At 43.2% G+C, this 18,732-nt stretch overlaps 1 protein-coding gene across 2 annotated transcripts in view; it reads left to right on the forward strand.

Annotated features, from left to right (window-relative positions):
- Positions 1-5,025: 5,025 nt before the first annotated feature.
- The window catches only part of LOC121534966 (TSC22 domain family protein 2-like), a 54,358-nt gene continuing 40,651 nt past the window's right edge, over positions 5,026-18,732 (forward strand). For both annotated transcript variants that reach the window (XM_041841610.2, XM_041841611.2), the window contains exon 1: positions 5,026-7,862. In XM_041841610.2, the coding sequence (XP_041697544.1) occupies positions 5,989-7,862 (1,874 nt within the window). In that variant the 5' untranslated portion in view covers positions 5,026-5,988. The remainder of the gene's footprint in view (positions 7,863-18,732) is intronic.

Genomic DNA, 18,732 nt, shown 5'->3' on the forward strand with positions numbered 1-18,732 from the left:
AAAATGGTTGTCTAGCAATGATCAACAACCAACTTGACAGAACTTCAAGAATTCTAAAGAGAATAATGTGCAAATATTGTACAATCCAGGTGTGCAAAGCTCTTAGACTTACCCAGAAAGACTCTAGCATGTACAGTGGGGAGAACAAGTATTTGATACACTGCCGATTTTACAGGTTTTCCTACTTACAAAGCATGTAGAGGTCTGTCATTTTTATCATAGGTACATTTCAACTGTGAGAGACGGAATCTAAAACAAAAATCCAGAAAATCACATTGTATGATTTTTAAGTAAATAATTTGCATTTTATTGCATGACATAAGTATAAGATACATCAGAAAAGCAGAACTTAATATTTGGTACAGAAACCTTTGTTTGCAATTACAGAGATCATACGTTTCCTGTAGGACTTGACCAGGTTTGCACACACTGCAGCAGGGATTTTGGCCCACTCCTCCATACAGACCTTCTCCAGATCCTTCAGGTTTCGGGGCTGTCGCTGGGCAATACGGACTTTCAGCTCCCTCCAAATATTTTCTATTGGGTTCAGGTCTGGAGACTGGCTAGGCCACTCCAGGACCTTGAGATGCTTCTTACGGAGCCACTCCTTAGTTGCCCTGGCTGTGTGTTTCGGGTCGTTGTCATGCTGGAAGACCCAGCCACGACCCATCTTCAATGCTCTTACTGAGGGAAGGAGGTTGTTGGCCAAGATCTCGTGATACATGGCCCCATCCATCCTCCCCTCAATATGGTGCAGTCGTCCTGTCCCCTTTGCAGAAAAGCATCCCCAAAGAATGATGTTTCCACCTCCATACTTCACGGTTGGGATGGTGTTCTTGGGGTTGTACTCATCCTTCTTCTTCCTCCAAACACGGCGAGTGGAGTTTAGACCAAAAAGCTATATTTTTGTCTCATCAGACCACATGACCTTCTCCCATTCCTCCTCTGGATCATCCAGATGGTCATTGGCAAACTTCAGATGGGCCTGGACATGCGCTGGCTTGAGCAGGGGGACCTTGCGTGCGCTGCAGGATGTTAATCCATGACGGCGTAGTGTGTTACTAATGGTTTTCTTTGAGACTGTGGTCCCAGCTCTCTTCAGGTCATTGACTAGGTCCTGCCGTGTAGTTCTGGGCTGATCCCTCACCTTCCTCATGATCATTGATGCCCCACGAGGTGAGATCTTACATGGAGCCCCAGACCGAGGGTGATTGACCGTCATCTTGAAGTTCTTCCATTTTCTAATAATTGCGCCAACAGTTGTTGCCTTCTCACCAAGCTGCTTGCCTATTGTCCTGTAGCCCATCCCAGCCTTGTGCAGGTCTACAATTTTATCCCTGATGTCCTTACACAGCTCTCTGGTCTTGGCCATTGTGGAGAGGTTGGAGTCTGTTTGATTGAGTGTGTGGACAGGTGTCTTTTATACAGGTAACAAGTTCACACAGATGCAGTTAATACAGGTAATGGGTGGAGAACAGGAGGGCTTCTTAAAGAAAAACTAACAGGTCTGTGAGAGCTGGAATTCTTACTGGTTGGTAGGTGATCAAATACTTAGTATGTCATGCAATAAAATGCAAATGATTACTTAAAAATCATACAATGTGATTTTCTGGATTTTTGTTTTAGATTCCGTCTCTCACAGTTGAAGTGTACCTATGATAAAAATTACAGACCTCTACATGCTTTGTAAGTAGGAAAAACTGCAAAATCGGCAGTGTATCAAATACTTGTTCTCCCCACTGTAGGTGATTCTAACATGTATTGACTCAGGGGTGTGAATACTTATGTAAATGCATATTTCTGTATTAAATTTTCAATACATTTGCAAACATTTCTAAAAACATGTCTTCACCTTGTCATTAGGGGGTATTGTGTGTAGATGGGTGAGAAAAAAATCAATTTAATCAATTTTGAATTCAGGCTGTAACACAACAAAATGTGTAACAAGTCAAGGGGTCTGAATACTTTCTGAAGGCACTGTAGATATTTTAGATTGTCCAGATTCTTCAAGAATCTTCAAGAATCTACTCTTCAAGAAAGAGTCATTTATATTAGCTCTGGCTTCTTATTTCTTACAAATTGAATATAGAGCCCTTTTCTATAAGTCTAGGAGCAGTGGCAAACTGCAGTTTGGAGTTAATAGTTTACCCTAAATGTTGATACACATACTGATACCTAAATGTTAAAAATACAATTAGGGTAGAGAAGAGTTCTATCATGACACTACTGATAAGATAAGAACCAAATGATTTGTTAATATCACCTACTAAATAATGAAATCCTTTCATGAAAAACAATGGAACCATTTTTGTTCCATCATCAACATCTATTGAATTATCATTCTGTTTATAACTGATGTTGCTCAGAGCTTGGCCCTGATAAGTTACAGGAAAATCTACCAGAAACCGTATGTCAAAGCCGTTCTGATGCAGTCTTTTTTCTAGCACAAACCTTACAAAACATTACAAAAGGGTTACAAAAGATAACCAATTCAACCAATTCAGTTTCCTCAGGTTTGTGAACATGCCACTGGTTCATACTGTTTTCTTCTGTTCCCTTTCAATGACTCCTTTAAATATACTGTATTATGTGGGTGAAAGTTTAGTGCAAACAAATATCCAGAAAAACCTGTTTTGTCTATAATGTATGTAAAATGTATGCAAAGTTTTACCTTAAAATGCCCAATTAAATCAAACCAAGTTTCTAGGAAATTTGTAAAGAACATTCCCTTTGTGCTATTTGGATGTAAATTGGGATTTGTGTATATAACAAAACTGCTAAGACCATTATATACATATTCTAAACCACATATTCCCTTTGATATGTAATGCTTTTATGTTCCTCTAGTGACAAAGAACACATGATCTATCTATGTAACTACCTGATGCCACACCAGAAATATGTCAGCGATGTTACACAGACTATGCAGGGTTACGCAGTGTTTTCTTTTTCAAATATAAGAACTGAATCATGGGTTTTTCAGTGGAGGCTGTTCATAAAGTGCCTAAAATGCTTTGATACAGCACTATGACCAATTTGTAAAGGACACGAATACAACCAAGTCTGGTAATCAGAGAATTGTAGTCATAAGACATTGCATATTGCTGCTGTGGCCCAAAGCAAAGAAAGTTACCAAGAGCTAATTCAGTAAATAAGCATCTAAAGAAATACAATATTACAGCCCACCTGGAAAATGAGATCTCATGGTGACATTAGAGCAGAGATAAATGAAAATGACATAATTTTGAAGAAGTTGGGTAATATTAGGACCAATCCAATAATCTCAAACTACTAAAACAAAAATCATCATGACGTGCTTGGAATGCCCCTCTAAATTAAGACAGTTATACCATGAACAATGTCAAACCTAAATATCTTTAGGCACAGGTTCTAACTTGCCAAATCCTAATGCAAACTACACTACATGTCATTCCAAAATCATGGGCATTAATATGGTGTTGGTCACACCTTTGCTGCTATAACAGCCTCCACTCTTCTGGGAAGGCTTTCCACTAGATGTTGGAACATAGCTGCGGGGACTTGCTTCCATTCAGCCACAAGAGCATTAGTGAGGTCGGGCACTGATGTTGGGCGATTAGGCCTGGGTCGCAGACGGCGTTCCAATTCATCCCAAAGGTGTTCAATGGGGTTGAGATCAGGGCTCTTTGCAGGCCAGTCAAGTTCTTCCACACCGATCTCAACAAACCATTTCTGTCTGGACCTTGCTTTGTGCACGGGGGAATTGTCATGTTGAAACAGGAAAGTGCCTTGTCCAAACTGTTGTCACAAAGTTGGAAGCACAGAATCGTCTAGAATATCATTGTATGCTGTACCGTTAAGATTTCCCTTCACTGGAACTGAGGGGCCTAGCCCGAACCACGAAAAACAGCCCCATTAAAAACAACCATTATTCCTCCTCCACCAAACTTTACAATTGGCACTATGCATACAGGCAGGTAGTGTTCTCCTGGCATTTGCCAAACCCATATTCGTCCGTCGGACTGCCAGATGGTGAAGTGTGATTCATCACTCCAGAGAACACGTTTCCTCTTCTCCAGAGTCTAATGGCGGCTAGCTTTACATCACTCCAGCCGACCCTTGGCATTGTGCATGGTGATCTTAGGCTTGTGTGCACTTAAAGTTGACCGGGGCAGCTCTAACAGGGCAGAAATTTGACAAACTGACTTGTTGGAAAGGTAGCATCCTATGACGGTGCCACGTTGAAAGTCACTGAGCTCTTCAGTAAGGCCATTCTACTGCCAATGTTTGTCTATGGAGATTGAATGACTGTTTGCTCGATTTTATACACATCAGCTACGGGTGTGGCTGAAATAGCCGAATCCACTAATTTGAAGGGGTGTCCACATACTTTTGAATATATAGTGTATTTTGCGAGGGATTCACAACCATCTACAGTTCTATTGAACTGACTGAATATTTTAAGATTTGCATACATTGGTGTGCTGAATGAGAACCGTTTCAACACAAAGACCCCCGGGGGTACATGGCAGGGTTTTATTTAGGATTGTTCCTGCTCCCTTCAATATTGTTATTCACCCATCCCTTGAGGATAGTAAGGGGTGCAGTCCCCTTCCCCCCCAAAAAGGGTGATGTCAGCCAAGTGAGTAATACAAATAGCAAACAAGTTTAACATGTTAACATTTTAAATATTTCAAATGTTGTCTTAAATTGAGAGATCTTGAAAGAAACATACAAAATGTAATGTATAAATGCCTTTCAAATAATACAAATGGTCTAAAAATAAATAAGACATATGGTCTAAAAATGTAGTATGTCACGACAGAGCGAGAGCGAGAGAGGGTGCCAGAGAGAGAGAGAGAGGGAGAGAGCGAGAAAGATAAATGAAATTCTCAATCATCATGTACGTAAATATGGTTGCGTTAGCTACCCACGATGCCGTGCGATTGTACGTAACCAAATATTTTCTGTTATATTGACAAGATTGTCGAGTGACTGCTCTAACAACGGAAATACATGTCCTTGAAGATGGAAGGCAGGCGGGAAGATACGAGATCTTGTGGGGCCATTCTAGGTAATGAGAGGGCAGATACGCTTGTGAACAACAGTTACAACTCCGATATAAAGTAGTTTTTACTAAGTTGCCGAAATTCTACGTGCTTCTACTTATATCCGTGCGTTCGATATTCTATAAAATAAGCCTCACGTAGCAAATTAGCAATTACATTTTTTGTTGACCAAATTCGACACTGTCATTGACCTCCATACAACAATTCCTCATTGGTAGTGTTATTTTCGTGGACAGATTTTGGGCGGAGTAAACCCTCTCGCTTTGCCTCTTCCTCTCTGACATAACTAGCTAGTCATCTTCTTGACAAGAATGAGGTAGGGGAGGCGCTGTTTGGAATGTCAGTTCCATGAAGTGTGAAATAGAGACAGTGTATTCTTGGAAATGTGTTACATTGACCTTTTAAACAGGTGTTAGTATTGAATAATTTTTAATTCTCAAGTCAAGAGGGGAGAGTAGACTTGTTCCGCATGATGTCTTACATACTTGTTCCAACGTAGAGGAGTGTTGTAGCTAGCAAGCTAGCTAGCCAACGTTAGCTCTTTGAGTGGAGGGGTACGGGCCCGCCTCAGACTAAAGTAGCTCCTGCAGCTGGGGAGCTCTATCTGCGACAGCGGCTATCTGACAACTACGGAGTCGGGACATTACTTATTGGGCAGGCCGGTTCGGACGGATCAAAGCTTTGGACCAGTTATTGAATAGCTAGCTACTTATTGGCAAACACCGCATTTCTGGACTTGAGAGGGTCGGTCTTCAATGTTATGAACTCGTAAAATGCAACAGGAGACGAGAGGAGGAAGGATGACATACTCATCTTGATAATAGAAAAACTGAAATCGATGCAAATACGCTGTTTCAGATAGCCATTTGTCAGCTGATACTAGCTCACTCGCTTTTGACGCAGGGTATTTAGACTAGAGTTGTAAACGCAGGCTCTCAAAATGTCTAAAATGCCGGCTAAAAAGAAGAGCTGTTTTCAGATCACAAGTGTGACACAGGCTCAGGTGGCGGCCAGCAGTGCCACGGACGACACAGAGAGCCTGGACGACCCAGACGAATCACGGACTGAAGACGTGTCGTCGGAAATATTCGACGTGTCCCGGGCCGATTATGAGCCAGAGGTATGTGATCGAAGTTCATCTGAGGAAACACTAAACCATGTAGGGGAGCAAGAGGCACCTGGCCTTATGGCACCGCCACATAGCAACGTTATACCTCAAGTTGGGCAGCTACCTTCAATGTCGGGTCCCCCAAATGGGGGTTTTGCTATTCGAAAGGTGGGAGTGGCAGGCTCTCCTCATGCTAGCCAGCAAACTCTGGGAACTGGTTCCTCAAGCGGCCTCCCTAGTATCGCTCAGTCCAGGCTCATGCAACAGCCTGCCCCAGCAACCAGTGGGGGGGCTACCAACGTGTCAGTGAGCACATCCCAGCCAGTAGTGACTAGTTCAACCCCTACTTCTACTACGACGTCGACAACAAGTTGCAGTTCACGCTTCAGGGTCATCAAACTTGATCATGGTACTGGAGAGCCCTTCAGAAGGGGCCGATGGACTTGCACAGAGTTCTATGAGAAAGACTCGGAGGGTAACACAGTGGTTAACAGGACTATGGATAACATTAGGCATGCCAATGCGTTGGACCCCAGCGCCGACAGGGACAGTGGGCTGGGGTTGACAGTAACTCTCTCAGGCCAGGGCCTAGACTCTATAGCGGACGCAGCTGCACTTAATGCCTTGCACATTCCCCCAGGGGACACACTGCAACAGCAGCAGCAGCTCCACTACCAAAACTACAACATGGGTCAGCCTGGAACAGCCACATCCAACGCTTTCCCCACCAACAAACCCATAGCTGTCCCAGTTCAGCAGCCTGCGCTGGGCACTATCCAACCCGCTGCCCCCCAGAACCTCCTTGTGGGGTTCAACGGTCTGCCTCAAACTGGCATCCACATACAGAAATCTCATAGCGTGCCCCCGGCAGCCCAGACCAAGCCGCTGACCTACCCTCTCCAGCAGCAGCAACCCATGCTACAGCAGCTTCCACTGGGACACCACCTGTCCAACCAGCCCCCAGGCCTGCCCCAGAACCAGGCGGAATACTACCAACACCAACAGCACCAGCCTGTCATGGAGGCAGTGGCCTCGGCTGGCCAGACCCTTTCCGTGGCCAGCCTCTCCGTGGGACAACCTATGGGTCAGGGCCCGTCGCCGGTCATGACTCCCGCCGCCGGGGCGCCGATGCTGGGCCAGGTAGGGGAGTTGGCAGCGGCGGGGGGAGGAGTCCCTTTACCCCTCAGTCAGCCAGCTCCAGGCCTGATGGGTGCAGGTATGGGAGGTGTCGGGGCCTCCATGCTGCTGGGCAGAGGCTCTACTCTGCAGCAGCCTGTGGGTCAGTACGCCCTCACAGGGATGCCTCAGCCCCTCGGCCTCCACTCCATGCCCGCAAGTGTCCAAAACGTGCCTACCGCCGTCGTAGCCATGACAACCAGCATCGCCGGCATGCCCACCACTGTGCCCAGTGCCTCCAATGTCGGCGCAGCAGTCCCTGCCACCATGCCAAACCTGACTGCCTTCTTGTTGCCCGGGCAACAGGCCCCCATGGCCCACAACGACGGGGGGGCGCAGGGCCTCCTGGCTGCTGGTTTTGGCCAGGTGGAGGAGGGCGGTAGGAAGGTGGAGGGCCTCGCGGCGGCCCAGCCTCTCGCCATCTCGGAGAAAAACCTGATGAAGACCCCAGAGGGCCTGCAGCTGGCCGTCAACCCCTCTGTGAACAGCCTGTTTGGAATACCCATACAAATGGACTGGGACGAGGACAGGTAAGCCCCCACCACCATTGTTCACCCTGTCACAGTTCACCATTAATCATATAGAAGGGAATAACCTAGCTAGAAAGTCAACAAAATGCTGTCAGGCCACATACTATGGACTCTCAGGGGCAGAGCCATTCAGATACATGACTTAGGCCTAGCCTAAAATTGCCAAAGACTCCAGCCACCCAAGCCATAGACTGTTCACTCTGTTACCAACCTGCAAACAGACCAACAGGCTCTGAGACAGCTTCTACCCCAAGCCATAAGACTGCTAAATAGTAAATTAATGGTACCCAAACAATCTGTACTGACTCTTATCTTGCACTGCCCTTACGAAAACTCACTAGACTATATATACACACACACTACATTGACACTCCCACACAAAACCCACACACATTAAAATACACTACATACACCCACACACACATAGCACACGCATACCAACACAACACAAACGCACACATTACACACACGCACACACACATTTACACTCATAATTTCCTGCTGCTACTCTGTTCTTTTATTTTACTCTTATCTATCCTGATGCCTAGTCACTTTACCGTGCCTTCATGTACATATCTACCTCTAATACTTTTGTACCTCTGCACATTGATCTGTATATGGCTCTATTCTTGTGTATTTAATTGTATTCCTCGTGTTACTATTTTATTATTTTAAAACCGGTTCGTTGGGAAGGGCTCGTAGGCAAGCATTTCACCATAAAGTCTACACCGTCTACACCAGTTGTATTTATGTGACAAATACAATTTGATTAGCTATAGCGAAACATAATCTCAATCTTCTTGGTTGAGGTATAAATAACTTTGGTACTGTTTCGCTCAGTAAGCAGTACAATTGGCAGGTTTCTATAGCAGTGTGGAAAAACATTGCAGCTGTGGAGTGGTTTTATAAAGTGCAGGGTGTGTGGGGGCTATAAGCGTGTGTGTGTTCACATGGGGGAGAGTCTGTGTTTGAATTTATATGGCCGCATGTTGCAGCCAACCAGCTCCCTGGACATACAGTTCATTCGGAAAGTATTCAGACCCCTTTACTTTTTTCACATTTTGTTACGTTACAGCCTTATTCTAAAATGTATTACATTTGTTTTTTTCCCCTCCTCAATCTACACACAATGACAAAGCAAAAACAGGTTTTTAGAAACGGAAATGTCACATTTACATAAGTATTCAGACCATTTATTCAGTACTTTGTTGAAGCCCCTTTGGCAGCGATTACAGCCTTGAGTATGACCCTACAAGCTTGGAACACCTGTATTTGGGGAGTTTCTCCCATTCTTCTCTGCAGCTCTGTCAGGTTGGATGGGGAGCGTCGCTGCACAGCTATTTTCAGGTCTCTCCAGAGATGTTAGATCGGGTTCAAGTCCGGGCTCTGGCTGGGCCACTCAATGACATTCAGAGGCTTTTCCCGAAACCACTCCTGCGTCGTCTTGGCTGTGTGCTTAGGGTCGTTGTACTGTTGGAAGGTGAACCTTCGCCCCAGTCTGAGGTCCTGAGCACTCTGCAACAGGTTTTCATCAAGGATCTCTCTGTACTTTGCTCCGTTCATCTTTCCCTCGATCCTGACTGGTCTCCCAGTCCCTGCTGCTGAAAAACATACCCACAGCATGATGCTGCCACCACCATGCTTCACCATAGGGATGGCGCCAGGTTTCCTCCAGACCTGATGCTTGGCATTCAGGCCAAAGACATCAATCTTGGTTTCATCAGACCCAAGAGTCTTGTTTATCATGGTCTGAGATTCCTTTGGGTGCCTTTTGGCAAACTCCAAGTGGGCTGTCGTGCCTTTTACTGAGGAGTGGCTTCCGTCTCGCCTCTCTACCATAAAGGCCTGATTGGTGGAGTGCTGCAGAGATGGTTGTCCTTCTGGAAGGTTCTCACATCTCCACAGAGGAACGCTAGAGCTCTGTCAGAGTGACCATCTGGTTCTTGGTCACCGCCCTGACCAAGGCCCTTCTCCCCCGATTGCTCAGTTTGGCCGGGCGGCAAGCTCTAGGAAGAGTCTTGGTGGTTCCAAACTTTTTCCATTTAAGAATGATGGAGGCTACTGTGTACTTGGGGACCTTCAATGCTGCATACATTTTTTTGTACCCTTCCCAGATCTGTGCCTCGACACAATCCTGTCTCGGAGCTCTACGGACAATTCCTTCGACCTCATGGCTTGGTTTTTGCTCTGACATGCACTGTCAACTGTGGGACCTTATATAGACAGGTGTGTGCCTTTCCAAATCATGTCCAATCAATTGAATTTAGCACAGGTGGACTCCAATCAAGTTGTAGAAACATCTCAAGGATGATTAATGGAAACAGGATGCACCTAAGCTCAATTTCGAGTCTCATAGCAAAGGGTCTGAATACGTATGTGTAAATTTTTGTTTTTGTAATACATTTGCAAAAATATTACAAAAAAGGAAGTCTTTAAGTCTCGTATGAGTGTTTTAAGTTTGGGTGGCGTGGCTGGACAGAAACTGGGCTTTCCCCTGCTACTAGGATTGCGTCCCAAATGGCACCCTATTCCCTACATAGTGCACTACTTTTGGTCAGAGGCCTGGCTCTGGTCAAAAGTAGTGCACTATAGGGAATAGGGTGTCATTTTGGACGCAGCCTAGCTATACAGGGAAGGGGATTGGAGGGAGGGAGCAGAGGGGTCACACAGAAAGTAAATATCATGTTTGGTGTTTCTCAGTAGGCCGACTCTTGAAAGAGAGCTGGAGTGTAGCCCACTACAGGAAAACACAAATGACCACCACCCCCATCTTAAAAACAACTGGGTTAGAAAGCAATGAGCATATTCACTCCTTACTGGTGTGCAGTAGTAGTTTGTACATGTTGCTTTGATATATTCTTGGCCTGTTTTCATTTGTTGACAGTCTTAGTACAGTGTTGCTAAGTTGATCTAGGCTAATCTCCAGCATTCCTTGTTCTCTTGCTATCACACAAGAAGTCAATTTCGAAGTTGATGGACTCTGTAACAAACTGGAAATATAATCTTTATAGCTAGCTTCTACACTAGATGCGAAACATTCCTTTTGTCTTAGTCCTCTCGTGGGCTTGACCTTTTTGAAATGTTAGCGCCTGCCCCGGATGTAATGCGTTTCAATGGGGACGTCCACAAAGGCTTGGAAACACAACGCCCCCTTGCGGTTGAAGGCTCCGTTGCGAGAGTCCATCGAAGAACAGGAAGTTACCAAACCACAGAAGATGAAAATATGTGGTTTTCGGTGATGGCTTTATGGGATATCTAGCAACTTGTAAACAATTACCCATTCCTATAAGTTAGTACTATTTTAATAGTAATGTTAAATAATACACATTGGCTGTTAAGACAATTTAGATTATGACTGTTGCCTCCCGTTTAAGTTAATTGTGATGGTAATGACATTTGTTTTTGATAATTATTAGGTGGAGGTCGCTAGCTACAATGCTATCTTCAACCTAGCATGTATTTTAGCTAGCTAGCTGCTCTGCAGTGCAAGCTAGCTTGACTTGCTATGAAGTTTGAGAAACAAGTTGACAAAAGTAATTAAACAAAACTTGTTTTATTATCGCCTGAAACAATATTTATCCTGCCTTGAATGAAAAGGTCATATTTTGTAATCTCCCAAAATAAATGCAATCTCTGACGAGAGACAGGCTCTCCTCCATCTTGCGTTACAAACACTAAACTTGTCTGTTCAGTAGCGGGGCAAGACACCGTGAAGATTACGTACGGCACAATGAAATACGTCACAAACGGGGCAACTTTAGAGTTCAGAAATCAGCATTTTCAAAACACAGACCATCAAAAATCTGTGTTTTTAAACCATTTGACCTGCGTTTTATATTGAAAGTCAACAGTGAAAATTATGGAGTGATCAGGGCGTGCATCTAGGACTGACCCCATTGTAATCGACTGGTCGATTGTGTAGTCGATAGGCTGTTGGTCGACCTAGATTTCTTTAGTCGAGCAGTCGCAAAAAAAGTCATGGTGCACACGACACCTGTCTGATTCGCGCATGTCTGAGTGGACTAATCCATTGTGGGGGCTGTGGGGATGTGCTACTGAAATTGTACATGATTATATTATGTAAGAACAATGGTGCAACTAATAAAAAAAAATATTTTAAAACATGCGCTTTCTCCAGCGCTGAATAGCGGTCACTGTCCATGGTTCTGAAACAGCAGTGGGCTGTTGAATTGGCGCCTTTTCCATGTTGCTATGTGCATAATAGCAAAGTGAACCAGCATATTGGTGTTGAGAACAAAGTGGAGGAGGCAGAAGGGGAATTAGGAGATGAGAAAACAGCCCTTGCCTTAATGTTCTAAGAAAAGGGAAGAGAGGGGAAACCCCAACTTAATTAGGTCTATAATCAATAGTCTAACTGTTAAATGTGCCTGACTTTATAAATCATCCATATATATCGAAATAAATAAGAAATCCTGCTTCTGTTGCCTGTTTGAGTGTTTGTTTAATTGCCTACTGATTCTGTGAGCGCCAAGCCTCATTCAAACACATGTCAATATTTGCTATGCTTTAATAAAGGCTTTACACTTGATTTTCGTTAGAGGAGCCTCTAATGATATTCTAACAGCACCTGTTTGTCACACATAATATGCACGCAGCTCTCGCTCCTATACCCTCCTTTTTCTTGATCTCTTATTAGTGTTAGTATTACAATTATTATTATTATTATGATCATTATATTAATAATGTCGTCATTAGTAGGTTTAGTATAGTAGCCTTGTATAACCACCATCGAGCTGTAGGCCTAAGAGCGCATCCTGTTTAGTCTTAATACCGTAACTTACTTAGGCCTATATGTCAATATATAGGCTACTGTATCAATTAATCATTCATTCGTTCATGTCCTCACACAGGGATCCAAGTCATTCATGATTTGAAATGTAAATCAAGTATTTTACTTTTTAAATGAAATTACAAAGGGACCTTTTGAAGAATTTAGCGGAAACAATAAATATACCGTTCCATGTTGGCAATTGCATTCACGAATGCATGCTACTGTTTTTAGTCTGTAATAAAGGCTTTACAACCAAAATAAAATTGTCAGAACAGACTCTGGTAGGCTTATAATTGAGTGTTTACATTGTTCCAAACAGTCCAAAAAACCCAAAACAAATTGAAATGGAACCTGTTCGGCACACAATATGCATTCATCTCCTTACCTTCCTCCTTTTTCTTAGTCACAACTAAATCAAATGTATTCCACACATCTGACTTCCTCTTTCCCTCCTGCAACCAGTAAATATTCCCCCGTTTCGAGTTAATTTTTTTATAGGGAATGTGTTTTCGAAAGAAAATGAGGGATTTTGGTGAAATGACTGTAATTAAGTTGCAGCTTCAGCAACACGGACTGCGCGATAAACACTGATGTTCTCTGGTGGTCGCTGCAGCAGGGAGGAGAGAGCGAGACAACGGGTGCACAAAGGCTCTTTAAAAAAAAAAATTACACAATGAAGGAAGTCTGACCCCGGCCTGGCACAATCAAATAAATTGTGGTCGGACTCCCTCTAGTCATTTGTGTCTTTAAATATTTAATCTAACAGTGCGCTTAAATCATCATACAAGCTCAGTGCATATACCTGATTTGATTAAAACATATAGAAAAATCAGTGTTTAAAAATTTGGACCAATCAATTGGTCGAAAGAACAGACGACCTTCGGTCAACCAATATCTTTTTTTAGTCGGGGACAACTCTACGTGCAACTAGTTTTCCTTCACAGAAAATAGATTAGTGCAACACATTCGGCAGAAAATTGCTTCATTTTCATCAGATGACAACAGAAGTGCAACGCTATTTGGCTAGTCTTTTTATTTGTAATGTTTATCATAGAAGGAATGCAGCCAGCTACATTTGTTTTGCTTCAAGTTAATCTTGCGTTTTCCTGAGAAAAGTAGGCTACACCTAGAAAAGTACTGGAGAAAAGTAGCTACATATCACTCAGAGCGCTGTCTGCTTATAAAATGAATTCTCATCCGAGTGGAGAAGTGCAACTGAAGCACAAAATCAGTCTGATGCCGAGCAGAAATTACAATAAGAAGCATTTTAGATCTGCGTTTACAAAACGCAACAAGATATTTCTTATCCATTTTATTGTATTATTTTTGTGGGTAAAAACGTGTGATTCATCACTCCAGAGAACGCATTTCCACTGCTCCAGAGTCCGATGGCGGTGAGCTTTACACCACTCCAGCAGACGCTTGGCATTGCGCATGGGGATCTTAGGCTTGTGTGCGGCTGCTCGGCCATGGAAATCTATTTCATGAAGCTCCCGACGAGCAGCTCTTGTGCTGACGTTGCTTCCAGAGGCAGTTTGGAACACGGTAGTGATTGTTGCAACCGAGGACTTTGCGGCTGAGCCGTTGTTGCTCCTAGACGTTTCCACTTCACAATAACAGTGCTAACAGTTGACCAGGGCAGCTCTAGCAGGACAAAAATGTGACAAACTGACTTGTTGGAAAGGTGGCATCCTATAACGGTGCTATGTTGAAAGTCAGTGATCTCTTCAGTAAGGCCATTCTACTGCCAATGTTTGTCTATGGAAATAACATGGTTGTGTGCTCGATTTTATACACCTGTCAGCAACGGGTGTGGCTGAAATAACAAAATCCACTAATTTGAATGGGTGTCCATGTACTTTTGGCCATGTAGTGTGTGTGTGTGTATATACTGAACAAAAATATAAACGCAACGTGACGTGTTGATCCCATGTTTCATGAACTGAAATAATAGATCCCAACATTTTTACATAAGCACAACAAGCTTATTTATCTCAGTTTGTGCACAAATGTGTTTATATTCCTGTTAGTGAGCATTTCTCCATTGCCAAGATAATCCATCCACCTGACAGTTGTGGCATATCAAGAAGCTGGTTTAAACAGCATAATCATTACACAGGGGCACCTTCTGCTAGGGATAATAAAAGGCCACTCTATTCTCTTTTAGAGAATTTGGCAGTACTTCAAACCAAACTCACAACCACAGACCATGTATAAACACGCCAGCCCAGGACTTCCTCAATTTGAATGCACAGCGATACCGTGACGAGATCCTGAGGCCCATTGTCGTGCCATTCATCTGCCGCCATCACCTCATGTTTCAGCATGATAATCCACGGCCGCATGTCGCAAGGATCTTTACACAATTCCTGGAAGCTGAAAATGTCCCAGTTCTTTCATGGCCTGCATACTCAACAGCCATGTCACCCATTAAGCATGTTTGGCATGCTCTGGATCAACGTGTATGACCGCGTGTTCCACTTCCCGCCAATATCCAGCAACTTCGCACAGCCATTGAAGAGGAGTGGGATAACAGGCCACAATCAACAGCCTTATCCAATTATATGCTAAGGAGTGTGCCACGCTGCATGACGCAAATGGTCACACCAGATACTGTCTGGTTTTCTGATCCACGGCCCTACCTTTTTTTAAGGTACCTGTGACCAACAGATGCATATCTGTATTCCCAGTCATGATAATCCATAGATTAGTGCCTAATGAATTTATTTCAATTATTGCGTGTTGCGTTTATATTTTTGTAAAGTGTACAATTAAAAACATGACATTTCACAATAGATTTCACAACACATTGTGTGTCCTCAGGCCACTACTCTACTACCACATATCTACAATACAACATTCATGTGTGTATACTGCATATGTTATTGTGCCTGTGTGTGTCTCTTCAGTCCCCACTGTTCCATATTTGTATTTGTTTTTTAAATCAGATTTGACTGCTTGCTTGAGTTACTTGATGCGAAATAGAGTTCCATGTAGTCAGAAAAGACATACCAAATAATAGAACAAATATACTAATTGATAAAGCATTATTTTTCCCAAAAAATATTTAAAGGTATAATCTTTGTAAATGATATCATAAATAGGACTGGTGGAGTTATGTCACACATGCAGATAACACAAATATATGGAAATGTCTGCTCTACCCAAAATTACAACCAACTAATTATAGCATTACCGCCAAAATGGAAGAGGCAAGTGAAAGGGGGAGAAAGTAAGTAACTTGTCTGTAATTGGCTAAAGAAAATTGTGATGAATAAAAAAGTATACCAGTTTCATTTAAGGGCCAAAAAATTGACAGCTGTGCCATATAGATTGCAAAATAGTTTTCGACGTACCGATTCCATGACACATGGTTGATGAATTGATACGCAAAACGACGCCGGATTCAAAACTTAGAATTGTTCAATTTAAATTATTATACAGAATTATTGCAACCAATAGAATGTTATATATGGGGGATACAATCATCCCAGCTCTGCAGATTTTGCTGCGAAGAGACAATCATTAGATCATTTGTTTTGGTACTGTCCATATGTTGCTTGTTTTTGGTCGCAGGTCCAGGAATGGCTGAAGAATTGCAACATTTACCTGGAGCTACCTCTGCAGATAGCACTACTGGGTGATTTGAAAAGTCATAGTCAATCGAGCAATAATATAATACTTTTAGCAAAAATGTTTAATTTACAATCTGTAGAAACTATGAGAATGGAAAGGTTCAGAACTTTTGTAAAACAGCACAGTTCAAAATATGGCAAATAGAAATCAAACTGGATGGTCTTCAGAAATAGATGGGAGGGGTAGAGGGTAGCGGAAGGATAGGAGTAAAAACAAACAAAAGATTGTCCGTAAAACGTATATAGTAAGTAGAAGCTGGAAGTAGAAGCCTAAGTGGTGGTGTTCATCAGGTTACTCCAATTAGGGGAGGACTGGTAGGGTTAGTGGAAAATAATAAAAATATATATATTTTAAAATTGTGTGTTGAGAAAGTATTCAGACCAATTGACTTTTTCCACATTTTGTTACGTTACAGCCTTATTCTAAAATTGATTAAATAAATAAAAATCCTCAGCAATCTACACACAATACCCCATAATGACAAAGCAAAAACAGGTTTTTATAAATCTTTGCATATTTATTATAGATAACTATTCAGACCCTTTGCTATGTCACTCGAAATTGAGCTAAGGTGCATCCTGTTTCCATTGATCATCCTTGAGTTGTTTCTACAATTTCCACCTGTGGTAAATTCAATTGATTTGGACATGATTTGGAAAGGCACCGGTCTATGTAAGGTCCCACAGTTTACTGTGCATTCTAGAGCAAAAACCAAGCCATAAGGTCGAAGGAGTTGTCCGTAGAGCTCCGAGACAGGATCGTGTCGAGGCACCGATCTCGGGAAGGGGTACCAAAAAATAAAAATGTCTGCAGCATTGAAGGTACCCAAGAACACATTGTTAAATGGAAGAAGTTTGGAACCACCAAGACACTTCCTAAAGCTGGCCGCCCGGCCAAACTGAGCAATCGAGGGAGAAGGGCCTTGGTCATGGAGGTGACCAAGAACCCGATGGTCACTCTGATACAGCTGCAGAGTTCCTCTGTGGAAATGGGAGAACATTCCAGAAGAACAATCATTTCTGCAGCACTCCACCAATCAGGCCTTTATGGTCGAGTGGCCAGATGGAAGCCACTCCTCAGTAAAAGGCACATGACCGCCTGATTGGAGTTTGCCAAAAGGCAACTAAAGACTGTCAGACCATGAGAAACAAGATTCTCTGATATGATGAAACCAATATATAATTCTTTGGCCTGAATGCCAAGCGTCACGTCTGGAAGAAACCTGGCACCATCCCTACAGTGAAGCATGGTGGTGGCAGCATCATGCTGTGGGGATGTTTTTAAGCGGCAGGGACTGGGAAACTAGTCAGGATCAAGGGAAAGATGAACGGAGCAAAGTACAGAGAGATCCTTCATGAAAACCTGCTCCAGAGCACTCAGGACCTCAGACTGGCGCAAAGGTTCACCTTCCAACAGGACAACGACCCTAACCACACAGCCAAGACAATGCAGGAGTGGCTTCGGGACAAGTCTCAATGTCCTTGAGTGGCCCAGCCAGAGCCCAGACTTGAACATCTCTGGAGAGACCTGAAAATAGCTTTGCTGCAACGCTCCCCATCCAACCTGACAGAGCTTGAGGATCTACAGAGAAGAATGGGAGAAACTCCCCAAATACAGGTGTGCCATACCTAAGAAGACTCGAGGCTGTAATCGCGGCCAAAGGTGCTTCAACAAAGTACAGAGTAAAGGGTCTGAATACTTATGTAAATGTGATATTTCAGTTTTTTTATTTGTAATAAATTAGCAAACATTTCTGAACCTGTTTTTGCTTTCCCTCGATCCTGACTAGTCTCCCAGTCCCTGCCGCTGAAAAACTTTCCCACAGCATGATGCTGCCACCGCCATGCTTCTCCGTAGGGATGGTTTCTAAACCTGTTTGTCGTTATGGGGTATTGTGTGTAGATTGAGGGGGGGAAAAATGTATTGAATCTATTGTAAAATAACACTGTAATGTAACAAAATGTGGAGAAGGGGTCTGAATACTTTCTGAATGCACTGTATGTGTATGCATTGATGGAAGCTACAATCTATCTGCAATATTAAAGCTGATCTACCCCAACAAAAATAGAGTTCCATGTAGTCATGACTCTATGTAGTACTGTGCACCTCCCATAGTCTGTTCTGGACTTGGGGACTGTGAAGAGACCTCTGGTGGCATGTCTTGTGGGGTATGCATGGGTGTTTGAGCTGTGTGTTAGTAGTTTAAACAGGCAGCTTGGTGCATTTAAACATGTCAATACTTCTCACAAATACAAGTAGTGATGATATCTGTCTGTCCTGTACTTTGAGCCAGGAGAGATTTAACATATGTTAGCTCTCCATGTACATTTAAGGGCCAGCCGTGCTGCCTTTTTCTGGGCCAATTGCAATTTTCCTAAATCCCTCTTTTGTGGCACCTGACTACACGACAGGACAGCAGTCCAGGTGCGACAAAACTAGAGC

Source organism: Coregonus clupeaformis, chromosome 21, assembly GCF_020615455.1.
Source record: "Coregonus clupeaformis isolate EN_2021a chromosome 21, ASM2061545v1, whole genome shotgun sequence".
Lineage (NCBI taxonomy): Eukaryota > Metazoa > Chordata > Actinopteri > Salmoniformes > Salmonidae > Coregonus > Coregonus clupeaformis.